The following is a 24,190-nucleotide window of genomic DNA, read 5'->3' as shown; positions in this document are numbered from 1 at the left end:
CTGCAGGCTGCAGTACTGCCTTTGGAAGTACCGGGAAGCACTAGATATATCACTGTGACTGTAGTGACCTGCAAGCCAGCTGACACAGGGCTTCATTTGCATTCTCAGTGCCTGGAGTAGGAAAGGTACTTGGAGGGTGCTAAACAAATGTTTGCTGAATATTTCTTTAATGAGAAAGGAATTGGTGGCATGCAGTGTAGAAACTGAATTTTATCACAACCCCTCTGAAAGACAATGCCAGTAGTAAAAAAAATTTATTGTCTGGATGCCTGCAGCCCAGAACTGCAATCCTCTCTCTTACTTAGAGCTCAAGATATCTCTTCTCAGCTACTTTGGCAACTAATATCAAAGATAATAAAATTATAGCTAACAATAAATAAATATTGTGTGCTTATCAAGTGCCAAGCATTTATTCTAGGTCCTTTATATGTAGCAATTCATTTGTATTCTTTCGACAGGAAATTCTATTTTAATCTCATTTTACAAATAAGGAGGCAGACACAGAGAGGTTATGTAACTTGCCCAAGGAGAAACAGCTAGTAAGTAGCAGAGCCAGATTTTGAAAATGGGATGATCTTTGTAGAAAAAAAATTGGATGCTGAGATTATCAGAGCTACTGGCTTGTTCGCTGAATCCAGTGAGTTTTCTTTTTTCTTTTTGCTGTCACTTAAGAATTTATTCATTCATTTAACAAATCTTTAGTAGTGTGCCCTGTGTCTTTTCTGTTTTGTCTGCAATTGGTCTAGAGGTGGGCATGTTAGTCTGGTCAGTAAGAGGTAGGAAGCCTGCTGGGGCTTCTGAAACAGATTTTCCCCCATGAAAACTCCACTCACAGGCACAGGCAGAGTAGAAAGATGGATATGACCGGGATGCCTGATCATGCTGTAGAGCCACCACTTTCTCCTGCAAGTGCCTACCTCTGAGTTTCTTCTTTGTGAGATTAATAAACCCCTATTTTTAAAACCATTTTTTAGTCAGATGTTCTGTCAATCAGACAGTCTCCAGCCCATTATCCTGTTATAGTGCCTTCATAGCTCTGATTGCTATCAGAAAATATCTCATTCATTGATTAGTTTCCTTATCTTCCTGTCCCCCCACTTCCTCTTCTAGAACATAAACTCCCAGAACAGGGTTCTAACCTCCGCTATTCACTGCTCTGTGCCCAGAGCCTAAACCATGTCTGGCCAAAAGGTTGGGGAATCCAAATATAAACCCAAGAGGCTCACAGTTCAGTGGGGAAACAAAAAGTGTTACCATAAATGTCATCTTAGAGGTAAAATCACAGAAGACTAACCTGCTCAGGGACTGTGCCTTACAAAGCTGTTGTGGGCCATCTGGTCTCAGTTTCTTCCCCTGGCATCCACTCCCTTCTTCCCCCACCCCCAGCCAAAACTGCATAGGTCAAAGTAGAAAACCTATAGTTTGAAAGCTTGTTTTAAAAAGAAATTGCTGTTTTTAAAAGAGGTTGAAACCAGGAAATCCTGTTTTAAAAGTAGGCTTATGTTTTTCTTCGCTGTTATGCAAATGTAAGCAAGGGCCATTGCCTTGGGTGGGCTGGGGGGTAACCAAATGCAGACGTTTTCAGACGCTGTGACCTTCATTCTGGGTGGAGGTAGATGGCACAGTTTTGGGAGAGCCCAGTCTCCACAGACTTTGTTGCTTCCCTGGAGCCGGGGTGACTGGTGCTGGCTGCTGGGGAGCTAAGTGTGCTGCCTTCTGGGAACAGTTATTTGGAGAAAGGATGCGCAGGTCTGACCCTCCCCACCTGCTTACAGGAACAGAGCTGGACTTGGCCTTCTTGAGGCAGCCTGGACTGGCCTGTTAGTGGCCTTCAGGACAGAATCTCTAGAACTCGTAAACAGGTTAGAATGTTGTGATGTGAATGTCCTATGATAATTGAACAATTGGAAATGTCTCGGAAATGGACCAGTACTGTGTTATTTACAACCAAGTAAACAAAAATGGACTGGTGTTTGGACTCCCGTGCCCTGATGTGATTGTCATTGCATGTCGGGGGACTGGGGAGGAAGGACTCTCCCTTGTGAGAAGCAGAAATGTCCACTGTCAGTAATCCTAGGAAGAGAGAAATCTTGGGATGAGAAATGAAGACCAGAGAAAGGGGCCTCAGACCAGGGTGAGGAGGAAACTCCTTCTCTCTCTTGGGTAGGGGAAGGCAAACTTTTTTTTTTTACAAACATCCAAATAATAGATATTTTAGCTTTTTCAGGCTATACATACAGTTTCTCTCATAATTACTCAGTTCTACCATCACAGCAGGAAAACAACCACAGACAGTATGCAAATGAATGGCTATGGTTATGTTCCAATAAAACTTTACAAAATGGGCAGCAGGCTGGATTTGGTTCCTGGGTCGTAGTTTGTCAACTTCTGTTTTACAGCCTCGGGGTGATGGGCATAGGACCCAGAAAGGGTGGCCGTGCCATATGGAGGAATGCTAACTCCAAGTAGATAAGTAGTTGCTTGGCTAAAAGCTATGCCAACAGGCTACCTTCCAGGACCCTCTACAGATGTGGGCTCTGAGATACTTGTTTCTTTCTTTCTTTTTCTCTTTTTTGGCCACACAGCCTGCCTTGCGGGATCTTAGTTCCCTGACCAGGGATTGAATCCAGGCCCTCAGCAGTGAAAGCATGGAGTCCTCACCACTGGACCACCAGGGAATTCCCAAAGATACTCGTTTCTAATAGCACCTGTAAGACAGGGTCTCTTTTCTCTCTTGCTAGCTCCTAAACTTCTCTTCAGGTATAAAAGTCTCAGCCTTGGCTCAGGTGTGTTGAGGGAAGTAAAAGAAAGGCCTACCCCATTCTTGAGACCAAGAGGCAAAAGTGACAGCTGTACTCTGACCCTGGGTGGTGGTAGCACCGGCAGACCCCAGAGGAGGACACTGTCCCCGGAGAAGGCAAGAAGTGAAGAACAGGGCAAGCCTGTTTCTGGGAGAGAAGAAGGCATCAGGGCCCCCAGGAAATGAGGAGTGAATAACCGCAGACACTTCTCTATAGGCATGTGTGGGCTTAAGCCATCATAACTGGGATATTCAAGGAAAATGAGGTATTCTTTTGTAATCATAGGCAGGGAAGACTAGACATGCCCATTTGTCATGTTGGAGTCCTCATAACACCAGCACACATGGGGAGCACAGAGTAGGTGGTCAACCAATGGCTCTAGGCAGACTGACCACTCCAACCCTGCCCTAGATGAACCATTCGGCCCCAGCCATTAGCCTCTACCCAGTACAATGACCATGGCAGTTAGAACCAAGGATTGAAGTCAACTGGGTAAGCCAGAGGAATTGCTTTAATGGCGATCCCAAGGTATCATACAGATGTGCTCAGCTTCCGCCCCACCAGGCAGAAAAGCCCTTCATTGTTGGCCATGTTGGAAGAATAACTTTGGGAAATCACTTCAAACTGTTCAATAGCGTAGCCGGCCTCCCTCACGGCAGCCTCCACTGCCTCCCGGCCCAGGCAGAGGCTGGAGAACTTCTGCTCGCCGATCATGTAGTAGCTGCTCTTCAGAGCATCCACGAGCACCAGGAAGCCCCCCGGCTTCAGCAGGCTGCCGAGGTTCCTGAGGGCCGTGCGGTAGGCAGGGAGGTCCGGGCAGGCGGCGTCCAGGCACAGCGTGCTGAGCAGGCAATCGGCCGGGGGCAGTGGGACAGCCCCCAGCGGCCAGCTCTGAGTCACGTCACACTTCAGGACCTGCTTGATCGCCCGCCTCAACTTCTCCTCCTTCTCTGGCCTCTTGACTCTGAAACACACAAACCAACAAAGATCACTGGCTACCCCACTCATGGGAACCCCAGATCTCTTAGGTCAGGAATGAAAATGGCAGTGTTGTCCCAAAGGTTATAACCTTAGGGCCATCCCTGTTGTAAAAACAGATAAAGAGAAATGAGGGACCATTTTGGTATCTGAATGTGGTCATATTACCTTGTGCTGGGTTAAATCTTTTTACAAAGTAAATAATAATATGGAAATGATAATAAAAATACCTAGTTGCGTGCTTCTACAGTGGACTGCCCCCTTGAAATTCTTCTTCTACTGCTTAGAATAGTGCCTAGATCATTTATTATTGCTGTTATTATTATTATTATTATTATTATTATTATTATTATTATTACCCTTGTTCCCTCTGCCAAACTGTAAGGTAGTGACTGTTTGGCCACATATATCAAGCAATAATGGGTTTAAATGTAGAAATGGTATCTTTGTAGTAGCTTCAGATCAATAGGAGGTCATCCATAGACATTCATAGAAACTGTTGATCATGTCACACAGCCGTGGCCAGGGCCTTTCTAGAAAGATGAAAACTCCTTGTTTCCATTCTCAGGCTCCAGAAGATATTGCAGATAGGGAGTATGTCTCCTGATGGAGACAGTTTTCTTGGTAGCCTTGCTAGGAATCCTATCCTTTTCTGCCAAATCAATGGGGTTTCTTGAGAGAAAATTCGTTAATGACAGAAGGAGAAAAGGCAAGGGCAGGAGATGGAATCCAGTGCCTCAGATCCTTTTGGAATTTATTAGTGGAGGAGTAAAGGAACAAACTAACCAATAAATGAAATTAAATAAACACATAGAGTGAGCAAGAGAAACTGGAGAAAGGGAACAGACAAAGGAAAAGAAGTAGCAGAAAATCAGAGAGGTAAGACAAAGAAAGGAATTGCTGAGTGTATAAAGTGCCCAGAAAGCCACTGAGTCCAAATAGTATGAGTGATGATTGAGTATCCAACACTTTGAGGAAGTTAATCAACAAAGCACCAGGGTTGCAAATCCAGGCTTATGTGCAAGGAACACACAGTCACTGGCTCCAGAAGAAGACAGCCACTCAGGCAACGATGCTTGATAGAGAGAACAGAGGATGACCCAACATCAGAGCAAATGAGAGAGATTGATACTGGGACCATTTCTGGTCATGAGGAAAAGTTGATGGTTTAAAGAAAACTTGCAGATTTACCTCCAGGTAGAAAGATTTGAGATAATAGCAATTAGCTGTGGGCATCCTATTTAAATACTTAGTTAAAATCTTAAGCCTAGTGTGTATAATCAGTTATTTACAAACATCCTTTAATTGTGCTATAATTTTCCATTTAAGAAGCTTAATAAGCATATGAAAAGATGCTCAATATCGCTGACATCAGAGAAATGAAAATCAAACCATGAGATACCACTTCGCACCAACTAGGATGATTATAATAAAAAAGACAGATAATAAGTAAGTGTTGGCAAGGACGTGGAGAAACTGGAATCTACATACACTGCTGGTGAGATGATAAAATGGTCCAGGTACTTTGGAAAACAGTCTGGAATTTCCCCCCCACCAAAAAAAAAGTTTTAACATAGAGATTTAACATGACCCAGGAATTCTGTTTGTCTGTTTGTTTTTTGTGGTACACGGGCCTCTCTCACTGTTGTGGCCTCTCCCGTTGCGGAGCACAGGCTCCGGATGCGCAGGCTCAGTGGTCATGGCTCATGGGCCCAGCCGCTCCGTGGCATGTGGGATCTTCCCGGACTGGGGCACGAACCTGTGTCCCCTGCATCGGCAGGCGGACTCCCAACCACCGCGCCACCAGGGAAGCCCTGTTTTTTTTTTTTAACATCTTTATTGGTGTATAATTGCTTTACAATGGTGTGTTAGTTTCTGCTTTATAACAAAGTGAATCAGCTATACATACACATATATCCCCATATCTCCTCCCTCTTGAGTCTCCCTCCCACCCTCCCTATCCCACCCCTCTAGGTGGTCACAAAGCACCCAGCTGATCTCCCTGTGCTATGCGGCTGCTTCCCACTAGCTATCTATTTTACAGCTGGTAGTGTATATATGTCCATGCCACTCTCTCACTTCGTCCCAGCTTAACCTTCCCCCTCCCCCTGTCCTCAAGTCCATTCTCTACGTCTGTGTCTTTATTCCTGTCTTACTCCTAGGTTCTTCATAACCATTTTTTTACTTAGATTCCATATATATGTGTTAGCATACAGTATTTGTTTTTCTCTTTCTGATTTACTTCACTCTGTATGGCAGACTCTATGACCCAGGAATTCTAATCATAGGATTATACCCAAGAGAAATGAAAACATGTCCACACAAAAACTTGTCCATGAGTATTTATAGCAGCATTATTCATAATAGCCAAAAGATGGAAACAACCCAAATGTCCAACAAATTATGAATAGATAAATAAAATGTGGTCTATCCATACAATGAAATATTATTCAGTAATAAAAAGGAATGAACAATTGACACAGGCTACAACATGGAAGAACCTTGAAAACATGATGCTCAGTGACAGAAGTCAGACACAAAAGGCCACATATTGTATGATTCCATTTATATGAAATATCTAGAAAAGACAAATCTGTAGAGACCAAAAACAGACCAGTGGTTGCTAGGGGCTGAGAGGACTGGGGGAAATGAGAATGACTGCTTATGGGTATAGGGTTTCTTTGGGGAGTTATGAAATGCTCTAAAATCGTGCTGAGGATCACACAATTCTGTGAACATACTAAGAACTACTGAATGGCACCCTTTACGTGGGTGAATCATATGTTATGTGAATTTTATCTCAATAAAGCTGTTCTATTAAAAGAGAGAGAGAGAGGACTTCCCCGCTGGTGCAGTGGTTAAGAATCCGCCTGCCAATGCAGGGGACACGGGTTTGATCCCTGATCCGGGAAGATCCCACATGCCGTGAAGAAACTAAGCTCGTACACCACAACTACTGAGCCTGTGCTCTAGAGTCCACATGCCACAACTACTGAGCCTGCGCATCACAACTACTGAGCCTGCGCTCTAGAGTCTGTGAGCCACAACTACTGAAGTCCACGCGCCTAGAGCCGGTGCTCTGTAACAAGTGAAGCCACTGCAATGAGAAGCCCGCACACTGCAACAAAGAGTAGCCCCTGCTCGCCACAATTAGAGAAAGCCCGCTCGCAGCAAAGAAGACCCAGTGCAGCCAATAAATAAATAAATATTTTTTTAAAAAAATGCCAACCAAAATATTAAAAACAAAAAAAGAGAGAGAAAAAAAAAGCTTTGCAAGATATTACTTTCAGGGAATTCCTACCGACCAATAAACTGGGAGATACAGGGAATGATAATTTCTTTTGACTGGGTCTACCTGTTCCCCTTCTTGGGGTAGAAATGGTAGTAGGGTGACAAATTTGTCCCAGTGGTCTGGACTTTTCTGGGTTTTGCACTGAAAATCCTATGTCCTGGGAACCCATCTCAGTCCTGGACAAACCGGGAGGGTTAGTCTTTCTAAAAATAGGGAAATTAGTTACAAAGCTTCCACCCCGCCTGACAACATGCATAATTTGACAGATCATTTTAGGAATAAAAAATAATAATTCAACATTATGAAAGTCTGTGTGAAACATGGCTTTGAAGAGGTAAATTAATCTAGAATAGAAAAAATTCAAATAACCTATCTTCTCCTATGGATAACTTAAGTGTATACAAAAAGCTAAACAAGTGACAATGTAGTTAGTGTTCTTTTGAACGTGTCCGAAGATGATGCTGTCTCTTGGGAACATTACGGTAATGTGTATTTAAGTGACTACGTCAGAGGCCGGTTGGACCTCTGGGCCCTACTGTGTACGAAGCTATTTTAAAAACACAAGTTGCCACAGAACTAGTACTTGCCAGTTAGATGATGATGGAAATTGTTCCCAAACTGTGAGACACACTGTGAAGTCTGGAAAGCTGGCAGAGAAGGTGCCAATTTGAGAGGGAAATTTGTTAGAAACACCCACTGTTGTGGATACCTGCTTGTCTTCGGATGCACTACAAACATTGGTGAACTCAGTTGCCAAGGCAGCAGTGTAAAGATTACACCTCAGGGCTCCTCAGGACCTGTGATACACCTGCAACGAAATGGACTCGCCTGGAGACACAGGCAATTACCACTCAGCTTCATGTTTAGCTCAAGGGGTAGGGAATAAATACACACCAGAAAAATGTTATGCAGTTTTACAGAAAGCTAACCACTGTGTGGCCGTTTCTCTAGCTCTAAAGATCTAGCCTTTCAAAGGAATCAATATGCCAAAGAAAAAAGAAAAAAAGGAACCACATCCTCTATAAATATGCTGTCTATAAAAGCCTGAAGGAACTGGGGAGGGAGAGGGGGAGGAAAGGATAGAATGGGACTCCTGGGAAGAACACTTCGTAAGATTGTCTTTCCAGAACCTAGGTAGTTATCCTGAGATTTAAAGCAGGATCTTCCTGCTCTGATGCTGCAAGGCAGGGGGCGGGGGGGGGGTGAATCAGAATCCCCTGGACAAGCTTTTTTCCATTACACCTACCTCCCCAAGCCCCATCCCCAGAGGTTCCAGCAAAACTATCAAGACGTGTAAAGGAAATGAAAAGCTGAATAAGCTTGGTTGTCAACGTGAGAATTGTAAGAGCAAAAGGACTCATCACTGGTGAACCTTCCATACAGGCCACAGCTGAGTGACGCTAGGAGGCAGCGTCTGGAAAGCAAAATTCATGCAGTCACTTCTTTTATAAATGTTTTTTGACCTTCTATTGTGCGCCAGGAAGAGCACCGGGCAGTGGGGACCTAAGGTGAGTCAATGAGAAACAAATCCTATCCTCATGGAGATTACAGTCTGGTGTGGGAGGAAGACATAATCCAACGATCATCCACAAAACTGAAACATTAAAGCTGTGATGAATGCCAGGCAGGAGGGGCACATGGCACTAAGAGAAGAATACTGGGAGCTTGACTCAGTGTAGAAGCATCAGGGAAAGCTCCTCCAGAAAGGCGTCAGGTGAGCAGAGAAACAGAGGATAAATAAGTAGGAGTGAACTGGACCAAAGAGAGTAGGGAGGGAGGAGGATACTCCAGTAAGAGGAAATAGCCAGAGCAAAGGCCCTTTGGTGGGAAGAAACATGGAGAGGAGAATGCCAGTGTGGCTGAACCTCAGAAAACAAAGCAGGGCATGGCAGAACGGGAGGCAAAAAGGTAAGCTCCCACTAGTTGACATGGAAGTTGCTAGTCTGGGGACCACAAGGCAGGTGCCAGACTAGACAGGGCTTCGTGGACCATGTTAAGAATTTTGCTTTTTATCCTAAAAGCCATGGGGAGATATTAAGGGGGTGCTAAGGAAAGGAGTGATATGATCAGATTTATACTTTGAGGCAATCAATTTGGGACAAGAATGGAGGTGGGAGGACATTTAGGAAGGAGAGGTTGGTAGCTTGGACCAAGAAAACAGCTTGCATGGAAAATACTGGAAGAAATATACTGGTTTAAGAGGAACTCAGGAAGTGAAGTGGACAGAACTTGCTGCTGGTCATGAAACATGACTGACAGGGAGATGACAAGACTGACTTCCAGGTTTCTGGCTTCTCCAATTAATTATATTATGGTGCCATTCAAGGAGATAAGAATACCAGAAATAAAGCAGATTTGGGGAAGATCATAACTCTATTTTGGGCACATTCAGTTTGAGATGCTTTGACACACAGGAATAGATATATTTACCATTTGAAGAAATGGACAGTTGAAGGTTTTTCAACCTGTCCTGTTAATTTCCCCCAAGAGATAATGCAGTGAGAGCCCGTGTTCAAGAGAAAGTCATCCTTGTAAAAGGCAGAAGCTTTTCCTAGTCATCCCTGAAACAATCATCATAACCACCAAGATTGCGAGCTTGAGAAAGAATATCAATCTTTTACAAGACTTGGGAATAAAGAGATGCTTTGGGATAGAGGCAGTTCACTAGTTCACAGAACAAATTTGGCACAGGTATGTCTATTGAGGGCCCTAGACAAACATCTTTTTCAATAGATATGAAAATCTTTGTATGGAAAGTATTTATTTCAGAGAACCACCACCTCTACAGGTGCTCAAGCTTTCTCCTGTCAGGTACATGGAGGTAAGTGGAGGAGCTGCTGTCTGTAGAGGCAACCAGGAGGGGCTCCAACCTCCCCAAACCCCTCCCGGCTGCCCCAAGGGCTGAGGGCTGAGGAGAACCTGCAGAGCACACCTCTAACACATCCCCACCAGCGTATCCTGACATACCCACTGGGGAGCTCCGTTCCAAACACCAGTGCTTCACAAACTGTAAAATGCATACAGTCCCCTGCAGATCTTGTTAAAATGCAGATTCTGATTCAGTAAGTAGGCCTGAGAGTCTGCATTCCTAATAAGTTCCCAGGTGATATGGAAGCTGCTCATCTGTGGACCACAAGGCAACGTGTTCCAGGTTCCAGGTGCCAGAGGTAAATTAATGCTGTTTCTAGGATTTCTTAAGGTGACACTCATTTTCCTTGGTTTGTTCTTGAGTAGTTAGTTATATCTTAGTATTTGACTTGCTCACTTGATGAATATGTATAGTGTGAGACAAGAATTTGGTACCAGTGTCTTACAACTTTTCGGATAATTGTAAAAATGAGTGGTATCTAAACGTCTGAGTCACACTCCAGAGGAACAGGAGGAACAGGAGACAGCTCAAATTGTCTTTGGAAGCAGTCAGCATAAGAAATAGCTTCAGATAAAGAAGAAATAATCTCAGGGGAAATAGGTTATTGGTTGATAGAGGAACTTGAAGATGCAAGAAAGACATTAGTTGAATGGGATCACTATCATTCTCAAAACAGTTGAAGCCACAGGATCTAGCAGAAGGATAAGGGTGAGAATGCAGAATTTTACCACCAAAAATACAGTTCCTTAGTCTGACAGAGTGATTGGGAAGGGACAGTGTCTCAGGAGCAATTGTTACGAGCTGACAATTCTCGCTTAAGATAAGTAATGCTTTCAGTATCCCGCTAGACGTTAAGGGTTCATTTCTGAATAAGATGGAAAGGCTTGTGATAGCTTGGGAAATTGAGAACAAAGTTCTAAAAGCCTCTTGACGCATGATTTGGACCTTGGAAAGATGTGCTGTCTGACAATGACTAAGAACTTTTTGATAAACTTTTCCTGATAGTCTATAAGTCCTGGGAATTCCTTATTTAATAATTTTGAATATTGTCTAAATCCTCATCACTACAGTTTTCTTCTAGTTAATGTCAAGTTCATTCTGTGAAACCACATAGCCCATTTAAAAAGTTTGAAATTACTGTCATCTTGAAGAACATATCTGAAGTTTGAAGGCTCTAGCCAGCATAAAATTCTAAGTAAGGGGTTTACAGGTTTCAAATGGCATGTGAAAATAGCCTCTCTTGATTTCTTACTTAATGCGGGGGAAAAACATGGAGCAATGTTTAAGCAATATTAAACAATTTTACAATGTTGCTCATGAGTAATGGCACCAAAAATACCTTCCCAATATTCATGGGCATAGAAAATATGTCACTTTTGTGTTCTTCTTGAAAAAGGTCCAAAGACCTATTCAGTTGACTATGACATGAATCGGAATTAAAAACTCAACAACTAAAAAAATCATATAAAATGAGCATAAAATACATCCACATAATTGTAAATATGATTACAAACTAAAAGCATATGATGTTCAAAGAAAATATAAAAATAATATTTTAAATTACAATATTTGGATTTAAAATCTCAAAGTTTAACAATAAACACTGGGAAGGAAGATGCCAGAAGGACTTTGGGTGTCAAAAATTGTTAAATTCCTCATATTACGAGGAAGAAAAGAATTATTGATTCTTACCTGATATTGATAAGTTGAGAGAATTTGTCTCCAGCAGAAATACATTATACAAAAACACTAAAAGAAGTTCTCCAGGTGAAGGGAAATGATGTCAGATAGAAGCCTAGATCTGCAGAAAGGAGTGAAGAATACTAGACAGGACAGATTTGTGGATAAACACAGAAGACTTTATATATATTTATTGAAAATACTACTGACTGATGTGAATATACTTAAAACTACAAAACTGTACACTTAAAGAATTAAGGTGATAAATTTTATGATGTGTGTTTTCTTAACCAAAATTAAAAATAAAACAATAAAGCAAATAAAAGCACTACTGACTGCTTAAAGTAAGAATTATAACAGTGTATTATAGTGTTATAGTTTATAAAGAATAAATATATGACAACAAGTGTATAAGGGGCAGGAGAGTGGGTTAAAGGAATTACACTGTTGTAATATCTTACATTGTTCATGAGATGTTGCAAATATATTATGTAATTTCTAGAAAAATCATGTGCACACGCACACATACACACATACAAAACACAAAAGAGGTCAACAGAGGAGATAAAAGTTAATAGAGGAGATAAAGCCATACTAAAAATGTGTATAATTATACTATATAAATGGAAAAACAAAAATTATTTCATTTACCAACAAGAAGCAGGACAAAGGTACAAATGAACACCAAACCGATGGGACAAATAGAAAATATATACCAAGATGGTAGATTTAGACTCAGCCATACAATATCACTAATTACATTAAACGTAAATTGAGTAAACGATCCAGTTAAAAGTTAGAAATTGTCAGGTTGGATTGAAAAGCAAGACCTACTACATGTTATTTGAAAAAAAGTCATTTTAAATATAAAAACACGGACAGGTTGAAAACAAAAGGGTAGAAAAAGCTAGACCATGTATATTATTTATCTATTGTTACATAATAAATTACCTCCAAACTTAGCAATTTAAAATGACAAACATTCATCTCACAGTTTCTGCAGGTCAGATACTTGGGTACAGATTAGCTGAGTGTCTCTGGTGCAAGGTCCCTCATAAGACTGCAGTGTTGGCCACTCTCAGAGTTGTCCAGTGTCATCTGAAGGCCCACCTGAGGGTAAATTTGCTTCCAAACTCACTCCTTAGGACAAGTGAGTGAGTGTAAGAGAGAGCACCCAATAGGGAAGCTGTAGTCTCTTTGTATCCTAATCTCAGAATTGATGTCCCATCACTCTACAGCACCATATTTGTTAGAAGCCAGTCATTCAATCCAATGGACATTCATAGGGAGAGAATTAAGCAAGAGCATGAATACATGAAGTGAAGATTAGTGGGGACCATCTTAGAGGCCCCTACCACCTTATGCCATCACCAAGAATAAGAAGGCTGGTGTGGCCATATTAATATCAAAGTCAACTTCAAAACAAAATGTATTACTGGAGGTAAAGGGAGATATAATGATAAAATAATCAATTCATCAAGAAGACATAACAACCCTAAAAGTGTATGCTGCTAATAACAAAGCTTCAAAATGCATGAAGCAAATGTTGACAGAACTATGAGGAGCAAGAGATGAATCCACAATCATAATTTGAGATTTTTAACATCTCTCTCTCCCAGTAATTGATAGAATAACTAAACAAAAAATCATGTAGAGAGTTTGAACAATATTGTCAATCTACCTGACTGAATTAATATTTATAGAAATGACACCAACAACTGGACAATATACATTCTTTTCAATGTAGAGCACATAGAATGTTCACCAAATAGATCATATGCTGGGTCACAAAATGAAACTCTGACTACAATGAAATTTAATTGCAAACCAGTAACAATATCTAGAAAAAAAATCCCAACAATTTTGGAAATTAGGCAACACAATTACAAGTAATTCATGGTCAAAGAAGAAATCACAAAGAAAATTAGAATATATGCCGAATTGGATAATAACAAAAATATGACACACAAAAATCATGGGATGCAGCTAAAAGAGTGCTGAAGGAAAGTGTGAGAATAAATGACCTAAGCTTCTATCTCAAGAAGCTAGAAAAAGAAGAGCATATTAAAACTAAAGTAAGTGGAAGACAGAAAATAAGAAAAATTGGAGCAGAAATCAATGGAATACACAATGGACAACTGAGAAAATCAACAAAGCCAAAAGCTGGTTCTTTGAAAAGATTAATAATAATATCAATCTCTAACAAGATCAATCAAGATTAAAAGAAAAAGACAAATTGCCAATTTTAAGAATGAAAGAGGGACAATCACCAAAGATCCTACAGACATTAAAAGAGTAATAAAGGAATATTGTAAAAAAACTTTATGACAATAAAGTTGACAACCAAGATGTAAAGGACAAATTCCTTGAAAAATAGTACTTATCAAAACAGACAAAAGAAGAAATAGACAATCCAAATAGTCATTAAAGGAATACTCTTCTTAATAAAAAACCTCCTCACACAGGAAGAAACCTTCAGGTTCAGATAGCTTCACTGATGAATTCTATCAATCATTTAAGGAAGAAATAATACAAACTCCTTCAAAAAATAGGGGAGGAAGAAACACTTCCAAATTATTATATGAATTAGCATCATGCTGCTATCAAAATCTGCCAAGTATATAACAAGAAAATAAATTTATAGCTCAATATCCCTCATAAATATAGATGCAAAAATCCTTAACAAAATATTGGCAAATCACATCCAGTAATACATAAAAAGATTACTACTTCATGACCAAGGAGTTTATGCCAGTTTGGTTTAAATACCAAAAATCATCCAACATAATTCAAGTTCTCAGAATATGGAGGAACATCACATGACCATCTCAGTAAATACAAAAAAATTTTTTGACAAATTTTAACATTTGATTAAAACCCCCCAAGAAACTAGAAATACAAGGGAACTTAGTCTGATAAAGAATTTCTATGAAAAACCTATAAATAATGTCATTCTTAATGATGAATCATTGAACATTTTTTCCTAAGATATGGAAAAAGGCACAAATGTCTGTTCTTATCATTTTTGTTCAACATTGTTTTGGTGGTCCTAGTCAATGTAATAGGGCATAAAAAATAAATAAAGGCATAAAGTTGAAATAGAAGAAGTAAAAGTATTTTTATTTATAGATCATATAAGAATGTACATAGAAAATACTATGGAATCTACCAAAAATGATTAAAATTAATTAGTGCAATATTTTGTAATAAACTATAATGGAAAAGAATAGAAAAAAGAATATAGATATATACATATATATGTTAAATGAATCACTTTGCTGTACATCTGAAACCAACACAAGTATTGTAAATCAACTATAATTCAATATAAAAAATAAAATAAAATATGAAATTAGTGAAGTCAGTAAGATCTAATATACAAAAAAATCAATTGCACATCTATATACTAGCAAATGAAACTAATAAAATGAAATAGAAATGAAATTTAAAAGATACAATCAACAGTAGCATTAAAAAACATGAAACACAGGGACATTTTAACAAAATATATGCAAAATATGAGATATGAGAGAAACTGAAGTCCTAACTAAATATAGAGATAAACCATGCTCATGGACTGAAGATGCAATATATCCATTCTCCTAAATTGATTTGTAAATTCAAAGAAATTACAATAAAATCTCAGTAAACTTTTTTTGAAGAAATTTACAAGTTTATTCTAAAAGTAATGGCACTAAATTTGCCAAAATATCTTGCAAAGAACAAAGGTGGAGGACTCAAACTATCTGATTTCAATACTTACTATCCCTGGTAAAGGGAATAAAAGACCAACAAAACCCAGTGGAAGTTTAGTGACTCCACATGACACCAAAAAGGTTAACTGGGAACACAAGGTAAAACTTCTAGCTTATTCATACTTCTGTACTATAAGGAATTGTACCACGAAAGAGTCATCTTGATAACTTATATTTGACAATCCACATTTACTACTAATAAGACAATGTAGCAACAGTATGTAAGAAAATGAATATACAGTTTAGAATACTCCTAATAAGCTAAAGTCAGCAGACCTTTAAAAGAAAATGGGAGGGTTAAAGAAATAGAAGCAGACTTTAGAGAAATTTTCAGAAGAGAAGTTGACTCAGGAATAAACAACAGTTGGTAAATAGATGGGAATCAAATATAAGTGCAAGTATAGAAAAATGAATTGACCATCAATCACTCCAGAAGAACATGGAGGTAGGCATACTCCTGAGGGACATGTTGAGACCACATGATTTCATATTTATACTTGGGATTCAGGAATGGTACCTCAATCCCCCTGTTGTTCGAGTTCAGTAACATGGGAGTCATCCTTGATACTCCCCTTTCCTCATTCCCACTAACCAATCAGTACCAACTCTTATTCATTCCTCTCTCAAAAATTCATCTTAAAATCTTCTGTCTCTCTCCATCACCTAGTCCAAACCACCATCATCTCTCCCTTCTGCATCTCTTGTTCTCTAAAACTCCAATCCATTCTCTACACAATAGCCAGAGAGATCTTTGTAAATGTAAATTGGGTCACATCACTCTCCTAGTTATACCTCTGATGTCTTCTTGTTACACTTCAAGTCCACAAGCATTAACTTGGCCTTGAAGGCCCTAAATGATTTGGCATTTGCCTGCCTTCCCTGATGTGAGCTCTAGGAGACAAGGGACCTCCTCTGCTAAACACTAGGACACCAAAGTGGTTTTTTGTGCCATTTACAAAGGAGTCTCTGGGGTCTTGGCAATATTCATAGCAGCAAAGCCATGATGCTCCAGGCACTGATGGTCGGCTGGGCTGTAGAATGGGAGGCACATCAGGACAAGGGAATAACAAAGTGAAGTGTTTGACTCTTCACCTCTGGCTGGTAGTCTATTGCCAATTTCTTGCATGGGGAGAAATTAGTAATTTAAACAAACTTTGTTTGCTTAAATTTACTTATAGATAGGGTACTATAAGATTTTGATCATTAGTTGTCAATATATAAAACCCTAATTTTATGGATGGTGAGTAACAAATTCTTCTCAAATAACTCATTTATGCTGCTGATCTCAGTTTAAAAACCTAGTCAGATTTTTATTATATCTGGTGGTGTCAGCATTAGCCACTTTCACAGCAGAGATCTATGCATTTGGATGGCTAGCAACAGAGTGTCACTAGGGCGGCAAGCCGTTACCTGAAACCTTCTAGCGAGGAGCTGGTCTGGCCTCTTACTTGAAGTTTTCCTAAAACAAGGTCCTACAGTATCTGGCCTGCACACTGCATCCATACACAGGCCTGGAAAGGTTTTGTGACCTCTCATCTTGTCTCGGTAACCAAGTCTTCAGTTTTTTCAGCTATGTCTTCTGCAGTTCTGGTGCACACACACACACACACACACGCACACGTGTGTGCGTGCGCACAACACGCGTGCGCTTCACTCTCGTTCTCTCTCTCTAGCTCTCTCTTTCTCCATTTGGATTTCTCTTTGGTCCCTCTCTCTCTGTTTCCTTTGCTTTTCAACTTGGACTCTAAGGATAATTTTTGGTTCTGAAAAATGAACTGGCACCCAGGTACCCTAAGAAAGCCAGGAAGAAGACCCGAGTTTCTCTACCTGTTCCCTTCAAGCTCACACACATAGGTCACCACTGGGGACCAGTCAAAGGCCCCTGGCTCCTTCTTCAGCCACTTCTCCAGCTCCTGCAGGTTCTGATCAGTATAGTCAGTGGCAATGATCTCCTTGAAGGATTCACAAGCAGAGAGGAGCTGATAGATGGTGGGGCCAGAGCCAATGTCGATCAGGAGGTCTCCCTTCACACCATCTGGTTTAGAGGAGGGAATGAGGAAGGGGGTCAGGCATAATATGGTGGCAGATAGAGCTGATTTGCACTCTGTTTGCCAGGACTATGCTGGGGAGCCCCAAGGAGAGCCCCAAAGGCACACCTTCTCTCTAGTCACCCCTCTTCCCTCAATGTCTCTTTTTAAAACATTTTTTACTTTCCATTCCCCATTCAAGGGTGGAGCTGGTATATTTTTAGCTCTAGGAGGAGGGAAAAAAAGATCTGCATCTGGTGTACAGACCCCCGATCCAGAAAGACTGCCACACAGATAATGTAAAAACTATTAAGGAATGCTTTGAGAAAAAGTTAAAATTTTTTAAAAATTGAGTTTTTATAATCTCTTTCTCCAAAAAGCATCCAGTTCTTCAAAAAGCATCCTCCCTTCATGGGAGGTCTTTATCTCATGCACATTCACAACCTTCCTTTGAGTTAGGAATAGAATAATTACTAGAATCTCCATTTCTTTTTTTTTTTTTTTTGAGATTTTTTTTTGATATGGACCATTTTTAAAGTCTTTACTGAATTAGTTACAGTATTGCTTCTGTTTTATGTTTTGGCTTTTTGGTCATGAGACATGTGGGATCTTAGCTCCCCAATCAGGGATCAAACCCGCACCCCCTGCATTGGAAGGCAAAGTCTTAAACCACTGGACCATCAAGGAAGTCCCTAGAATCTCCATTTCTTAAGTGAAATGTCTGGCTAGTGACCTAGCAAATCAATGTAGAATCAAGGACAGAACTCCAGTTTTTAGATTACCCTCTTGCAGGGCCAAAGGAGATAATGGATATAAAAGCACTTTGTAAACTGTAAAATATCCAACCCAATGTTAGTTTTTATCCTAGTTAAATGAATGGGTGCTGCCAAAAGGGCTGTCAAATAACAATGATTTGACACAAAAGAGTCATGCCCTGAGACTCTCTCTATATGACTCACATTTGGAGGGGAGACACACAGACAACAGACAAACTTACCTAGGCAAAATATCTTGAAAAGATTTTTCAGAAGATGCCTAAGAATCTGTTTTTCTGCAGAGTGTCTGGACCCAAAGTTATAATATTTTTCTAGATAAGCCTGAGGGTTAAAATGGCTCAGATAAGTGTCCTTGGAGGTGAAGCCAGATTCCATTGTGTCTCACTCCTGTGCCAACAGTCCACTGCTCTCCTTCTCTCCCCTCCAGGAGCCAGAGAGGCACCCTGAAGAAATGGTCTTCCTGAGTCTCTGGCTATCAATATTTCTTCCATCAGTTCAGCCCATCCCTTAAAGGTAGATGTTTAGTTAAACACTAACTGAGAGAAATATACCAAAAATGTTTTGGCAGTTCTGGGAAGTGATGAAATTCCTGAGGAAGGGAGCCTAAAAGAAGGGGGAAGGGGAAGGGGGAGGGCTATGAGCTGTATGCAATGCTCGGCCAAGGGGTGAAGTTCAGCTGCAAGGGACTAGAGACAAGAAGACTCACCTGGGCTCACCAGGGAAGTTATTTAACTCATAGAAGAACCTCTAGGTTCAGACAGATGGGTCACCTTTCCATGGCACCATCATTCTTCTTGCAGTGATTCTCCCAGGAAAGAGACTCACAAATAATAGTTTAAATTTAAACAACTTAAGAAAGAAAAGAAAAGAAAAAGAAAAAAGGGAAAAATGAGGAGAGGAAATGTGCTCAGGGCTAAGGTATGTTGGCTAAAGGAGGAATCTTAGATGAAGTCTAGAAAGAGAGTAAAAGAGCAATTTTTAAGCACTAGATCAATTAACTCTCTCCTTGTACTCGACACACACCTTCATCCCCTCTAGTCTGCAGCTTCACCATCCCCCCCAGTGCCATTTCTCAGCAACTGGAAAGCACCTCCTCCCCAGCCCCCCACTCTTTCATGTCAATCCATATCCTGACAGTTCTTTCAAAGTGAACTTAAGCCCTGTATTTCCTTTAAGAATTCCTTAAATTCCCGATTCTGAACTCATACTGCCCTTAGAATTAGTTCAACTAGCCAAGCACTTGATTTTGTGGTGTCATGTATTTGTTCCTGGTTTTGTCTGTGTCAATTTTACTTCCCAAACTAAATTTTACATATATGATGCACTAAAAACCACCTCAAAGACCATGGCTCAGTTCTCTTTATAACCCCTACTGCACATCACTGGGGAGTCAACCTAATAGGTGTTCAAAACACTGAGCGATTAGTTGACTGTTGTCATATTGTACCAAATGCAATTGCAGCAAATGCATGGTATTCCATGGGTGATGACTTAGTAAGGGCCCATTTGGTTACAAGGCAAAGAGACTCACACAAAGAAGCTCAGGGAATTATTAATAGGAGCCTATAATGACAATAAATTGCAAGGTATCTAACTGGGTCCCATGGACCAAAAAAATCATTAGGCAGCTAATCTCTCTCTTTCTTCCCCTTCATTTTCTTCATCATCTTCTTCTTCTTCCTCCGCCTCTTCTTTCCTCCTCCTCCTCTTCTTCCTCCTCCTCCTCCTCCTCCTCCTCCTCCTCCTCCTCCTTCTTCTTCTTCTTCTTCTTCTTCTTCTTCTTCTTCTTCTTCTTCTTCTTCTTCTTCTTCTTCTTTTCTTTTTCTTCCTCCTCTTCTTCTCTCTCTCTTCCCCACTCCCTTCTGTGCAAACTGGCTTCTTCTTTTGAGCATCCACTATACACATGGCTCCATTCTGGCCATTCCATATGGTGGCCCTGGCCCCTGAGCTTAGAGAACCTTCTGGCTCATCTCCTCACAGCTGGCTGACTATGTCTGCATGGTGGTGGGGGGAGTAAAGGATCTTTTCACCTCCCATTGCAGCAACTGATATGGGACAGACAAATTGGCTCAGGTTATTGCCACTGCTGGATCTTCAAAAGTCAAATCACAGACTTGAAGGATGTAGAATCAAAACAAGGTGTCTTTGGGAGTGGTTCTGAGGGGCTGCTGCACCACTGGTACTTCCTGCTTCTCCTGACTTCCCTGGGGATGGAATACAGCAGGAAGCATCCAGAACTCAGCCAAAAGACAGAAATTGCCATCCTGATTTGCTACCAACAATTTGTATGAAAATGTCAGTTAGAAAAACTAACTTTTGAGATTCTTAAGCCTCAGTTTGGGTGTGTAAAATGGGGATAATAAGGGAGGAAAAAAATCTCCTCTATCCCCTTAGGGTCTCTTTCTGGACCTAAGAATTAGATGAACATAAGACAGGTTAACAGGAGAAAAGAATATACATTTAATAAATTTTTTTACATGTACAAGGGTGTCTTCACAAGAGAATGAAGACCTGAAGATGTGACCAGAGCAGGGAGCTTTTAGAACTTTTAGACAAAGAAATAATACATTTGTGAAGAATTGACAAGACAAAGCCATTTGGGGTGGGATACTAAATGGTAAAGAAGTAACTAAGAAGGTAAAGTTTGGTTCAACAAAATTTGTTTGTACAGATTTCTCAGCCCCAAATTCCCTGTCTCTGGTGATTGAAATGTCTTCTTTCCTCCTGGTATAGGGAGGGTACCTTTCATATGGGAGTTTTATCTCCTGCTTTCAGGAGGAAAAAGAAGGGTCAGAGTATCCTTGTACCTGCTGTTCCTTTTTTTAAAAAATAAATTTATTTATTTTATTTATGGCTGTGTTGGGTTTTTGTTGCTGTGTGTGGGCTTTCTCTAGTTGCGGCGAGCTGGGGCTACTCTTCGTTGCGGTGCATGGGCTTCTCATTGCAATGACTTCTCTTGTTGTGGAGCATGGGCTCTAGGTGTGTGGGCTTCAGTAGTTGTGGCATGAGGGCTCAGTAGTTGTAGCTCGTGGCTCTCGAGCGCAGGCTCACTATTTGTGGAGCATGGCTTAGTTGCTCCGCGGCATGTGGGATCTTCCCAGACCCACAGGCTTAAACCTGTGTCCCCTGCATTGGCAGGCAGATTCTTAACCACTGCACCACGAGGGAAGTCCTGTACCTGCTGTTTCTTAAGTGCCTTTAATTCAAAATAATGAATACGCCAAAGTGGTATATTTTAGGGTGATATATTTTGGTTTCCTTCAATAATATCTTTCCTATTCAAAGTTCTCTGTTCAAGGTACTGAGAAATTTAAATCATAGCTTCCCTTACATTGAATCCTTACATTGGGAAATGTACCCTCTGCCCACTGATGGATCAATTTACCAGGGAGCTTTAAAACTAATGGTTCTATAGCTTATATGTGGCCTTGATACTGTTGTACCCCTTTCCCCTTCACCTCATAATTCACTTTTCCCACCCTTTCCAGAAGCCACCAAGGTGGATAGTCAGAATCAGATTTCACTATATATAGAAATCTGCTTCCTCATAATGGCCTCTACCCACTCTTACAGGAATGTTTGTTATAATTATGAAGGCTTGAATGCACGTACATAGGAAGAAACAAAGATCAAGAAGGAAAGAGAAAGGGAAGAAAGAAGGGAGAGTGAAAGGGTGGGAAGGAAGGCAAAATGAAAGAAAGAAAGAAAATATGCCATTCCCATCTAATCTGGGAGCTTGGTCCACTGGTAGCTTCTCTTTGCATGTGGTCAGCTGATAAAGTATCTGGTTCATTATTTCAGGTCATGACCTCATGTGAAAATAGTTCTATAATATTTAGTGCACAAAAAAATCAAAGTAGTGGGGCACTCTTTCCCAAAATACCACACCCTAGACTCCAGAGATTAGATCAACTCTCTTCTTAGAATATACTATACAAACCCAAAACATAAACATTGTTTACAAATTTTTAGAAAAATGATTCTGCATATTGACATATCAGTTTCCAGTAATAGGTCTGACTAGCCCTCAAGACATACCTTCTTTCTGAAAACCACTAAAAGTATTATTGTAGATACAGATATATCATATTTTTATACATTTTATTATATATATGTGTGTGTGTGTATATATAACAGTAGAGAAGTTTAACCAACTACAAGATATAATTTTTTAATTAATTTATTTATTTTTGGCTGTGTTGGGTCTTTGTTGCTGTGTGCAGGCTTTCTTTAGTTTCGGCAAGTGGGTGGCTACTCTTCATTGCAGTGTCCAGTCTTCTCATTGTGGTGGCTTCTCTTGTTGCAGAGCATGGGCTCTAGGCACTCAGACTTCAGTAGCTGTGGTGCACGGGCTTAGTTGCTCTGCGGCATGTGGGATCTTCCTGGACCAGGGCTCGAACCCGTGTCCCCTGCATTGGCAGGTGGATTCTTAATCACTGTGCCACCATGGAAACCCCCAAGATATAACTGAAGAGGGAATTTGTAAATTGAAAGATAGGCTAAAAGATATTATCCAAAATGTATACAAGAGAGAGAAAGAGAAATGGAAAATATGAAAAAGAAAGAGTATGAAGTGAAAAGGTCTAACATGTTAAATTAGAGTCCCTGATGGAAAAGAGATATACAATGAATCAGAGTAACATTTGAAGAGGTAAAGACAGAGAATTTTCCAGAACTGATGAAAGTACTATATCAGAGTCTAGTCAAGAGACAGAAATTTGAACTGGAAAAATTTAATATAAGTTTAATATAAAGAATTATTAACTAAGTTTTAAAATGGTTAACTACTAAGAGGGTAAAAAAGAACTCTAATGTATACCTTAGAGTTACAGAGGTGGCAGATGTAAAAAGCCACTGGAAGTGAAGGGAACCAGGGACAACGTTGGAAATTTAGAGTACAGGCTGTAGAACTGAGAGTCACAGCTCTGATGAGAAAGCACAGCTGCTGCATGGATGGTGTCCAGCTCAGGAATCCAAGAAATGCCACTATATGGATCAGACGTGCACTGGGCCTCTAGCTTAGTGAAGACAGTCATTGCTAGAGACTACTCTCAGGATCACAAGCCCACAACCAGAACTCAGGAAATAAACCCCAGGAAATAGCAAGTCTCTTCCTCCTTCTCAAGCCTTGTGTCTCTCCAGCATCCCCCACTGGCAGAACATAACAAAGAGGCAGTTGGCAAAGGATAACTGTGTTTGCAGAATCTAGCTCTCACATCACAAAATACAGAAGGGTGGGATGGAGCTGTGAAGCAATGAATTTATAACAGGCACAGCTATCAATACACAGAAACAATCATAGGTAACATTTATGGAGCACTTATTTTGTGCAGCTACTGTTCTACGTACTTTACAAATATTAACTCATTTAATCCTTGTAACAGTTCTATGAAAAACTGCATTTAGAAGTCCAGTAACTCCCAAGAAAGATATGTAAAAGCAACCTGCTGCTAGACATTTTATTGCTGTAACTGCAGAACACAAAGACCATAAGAAGATGTTGAAAACATCCAGAGAAAAAAACACAGATTATCTTCAAAGAGTGACAGTTACACTAAGAACTGATGTTGCAGGGCAAAAAAGGGAAGCCAAAAGACAGGAGAACAATATTGTTCTCCTGAAAAGAGAACTGAAAAGAGGTTGAAAAGGCTGAAAAGAGTCCCTGTCAGATTAGAATTCTATAATAAGAAAAAAATCTTTCAAGAATTTGAAAAAAATAAAGACATATTGAGACAAAAAAGAAAGTTTGATTCCATACACACATATATATGGAATCTAAAAACAAAAAGAAAAAAAATGGTCAGAAGAACCTAGGGACAAGGCAGGAATAAAGATGCAGACCTACTAGAGAATGGACTTGAGGATACGGGGAGGTGGAAGGGTAAGCTGGGACAAAGTGAGAGAGAGGCATGGACATATATACACTACCGAACGTAAGGTAGATAGCTAGTGGGAAGCAGGAGCATAGCACAGGGAGATCAGCTCAGTGCTTTGTGACCACCTAGAGGGGTG

At 40.3% G+C, this 24,190-nt stretch overlaps 1 protein-coding gene across 2 annotated transcripts; it reads right to left on the bottom strand.

Annotated features, from left to right (window-relative positions):
- Window positions 1–3,294: 3,294 nt before the first annotated feature.
- Window positions 3,295–18,672, bottom strand: LOC309809016 (nicotinamide N-methyltransferase). 2 transcript variants are annotated; one of them, XM_082629677.1, is made up of 3 exons: window positions 18,400–18,672; window positions 17,203–17,410; window positions 3,295–3,765 (listed from the first exon to the last, which is right to left on the bottom strand). In XM_082629677.1, the coding sequence occupies exons 1-3, from the start codon at window positions 18,551–18,553 to the stop codon at window positions 3,333–3,335; spliced, it is 795 nt and encodes a 264-aa protein (XP_082485803.1). In that variant the 5' UTR covers window positions 18,554–18,672; the 3' UTR covers window positions 3,295–3,332. The 2 variants fall into 2 exon arrangements, with proteins under 2 accessions (XP_082485803.1, XP_082485804.1); XM_082629678.1 differs by lacking the exons at window positions 17,203–17,410; window positions 18,400–18,672 and adding an exon at window positions 7,781–13,834.
- Between the last annotated feature and the right edge of the window lie 5,518 nt (window positions 18,673–24,190).

This window comes from Mesoplodon mirus (genome assembly GCF_964341445.2).
Source record: "Mesoplodon mirus genome assembly, chromosome: 7".
Classification (NCBI taxonomy): Eukaryota; Metazoa; Chordata; class Mammalia; order Artiodactyla; family Ziphiidae; genus Mesoplodon; species Mesoplodon mirus.
This window is presented reverse-complemented; position numbering and strand designations above follow the sequence as displayed.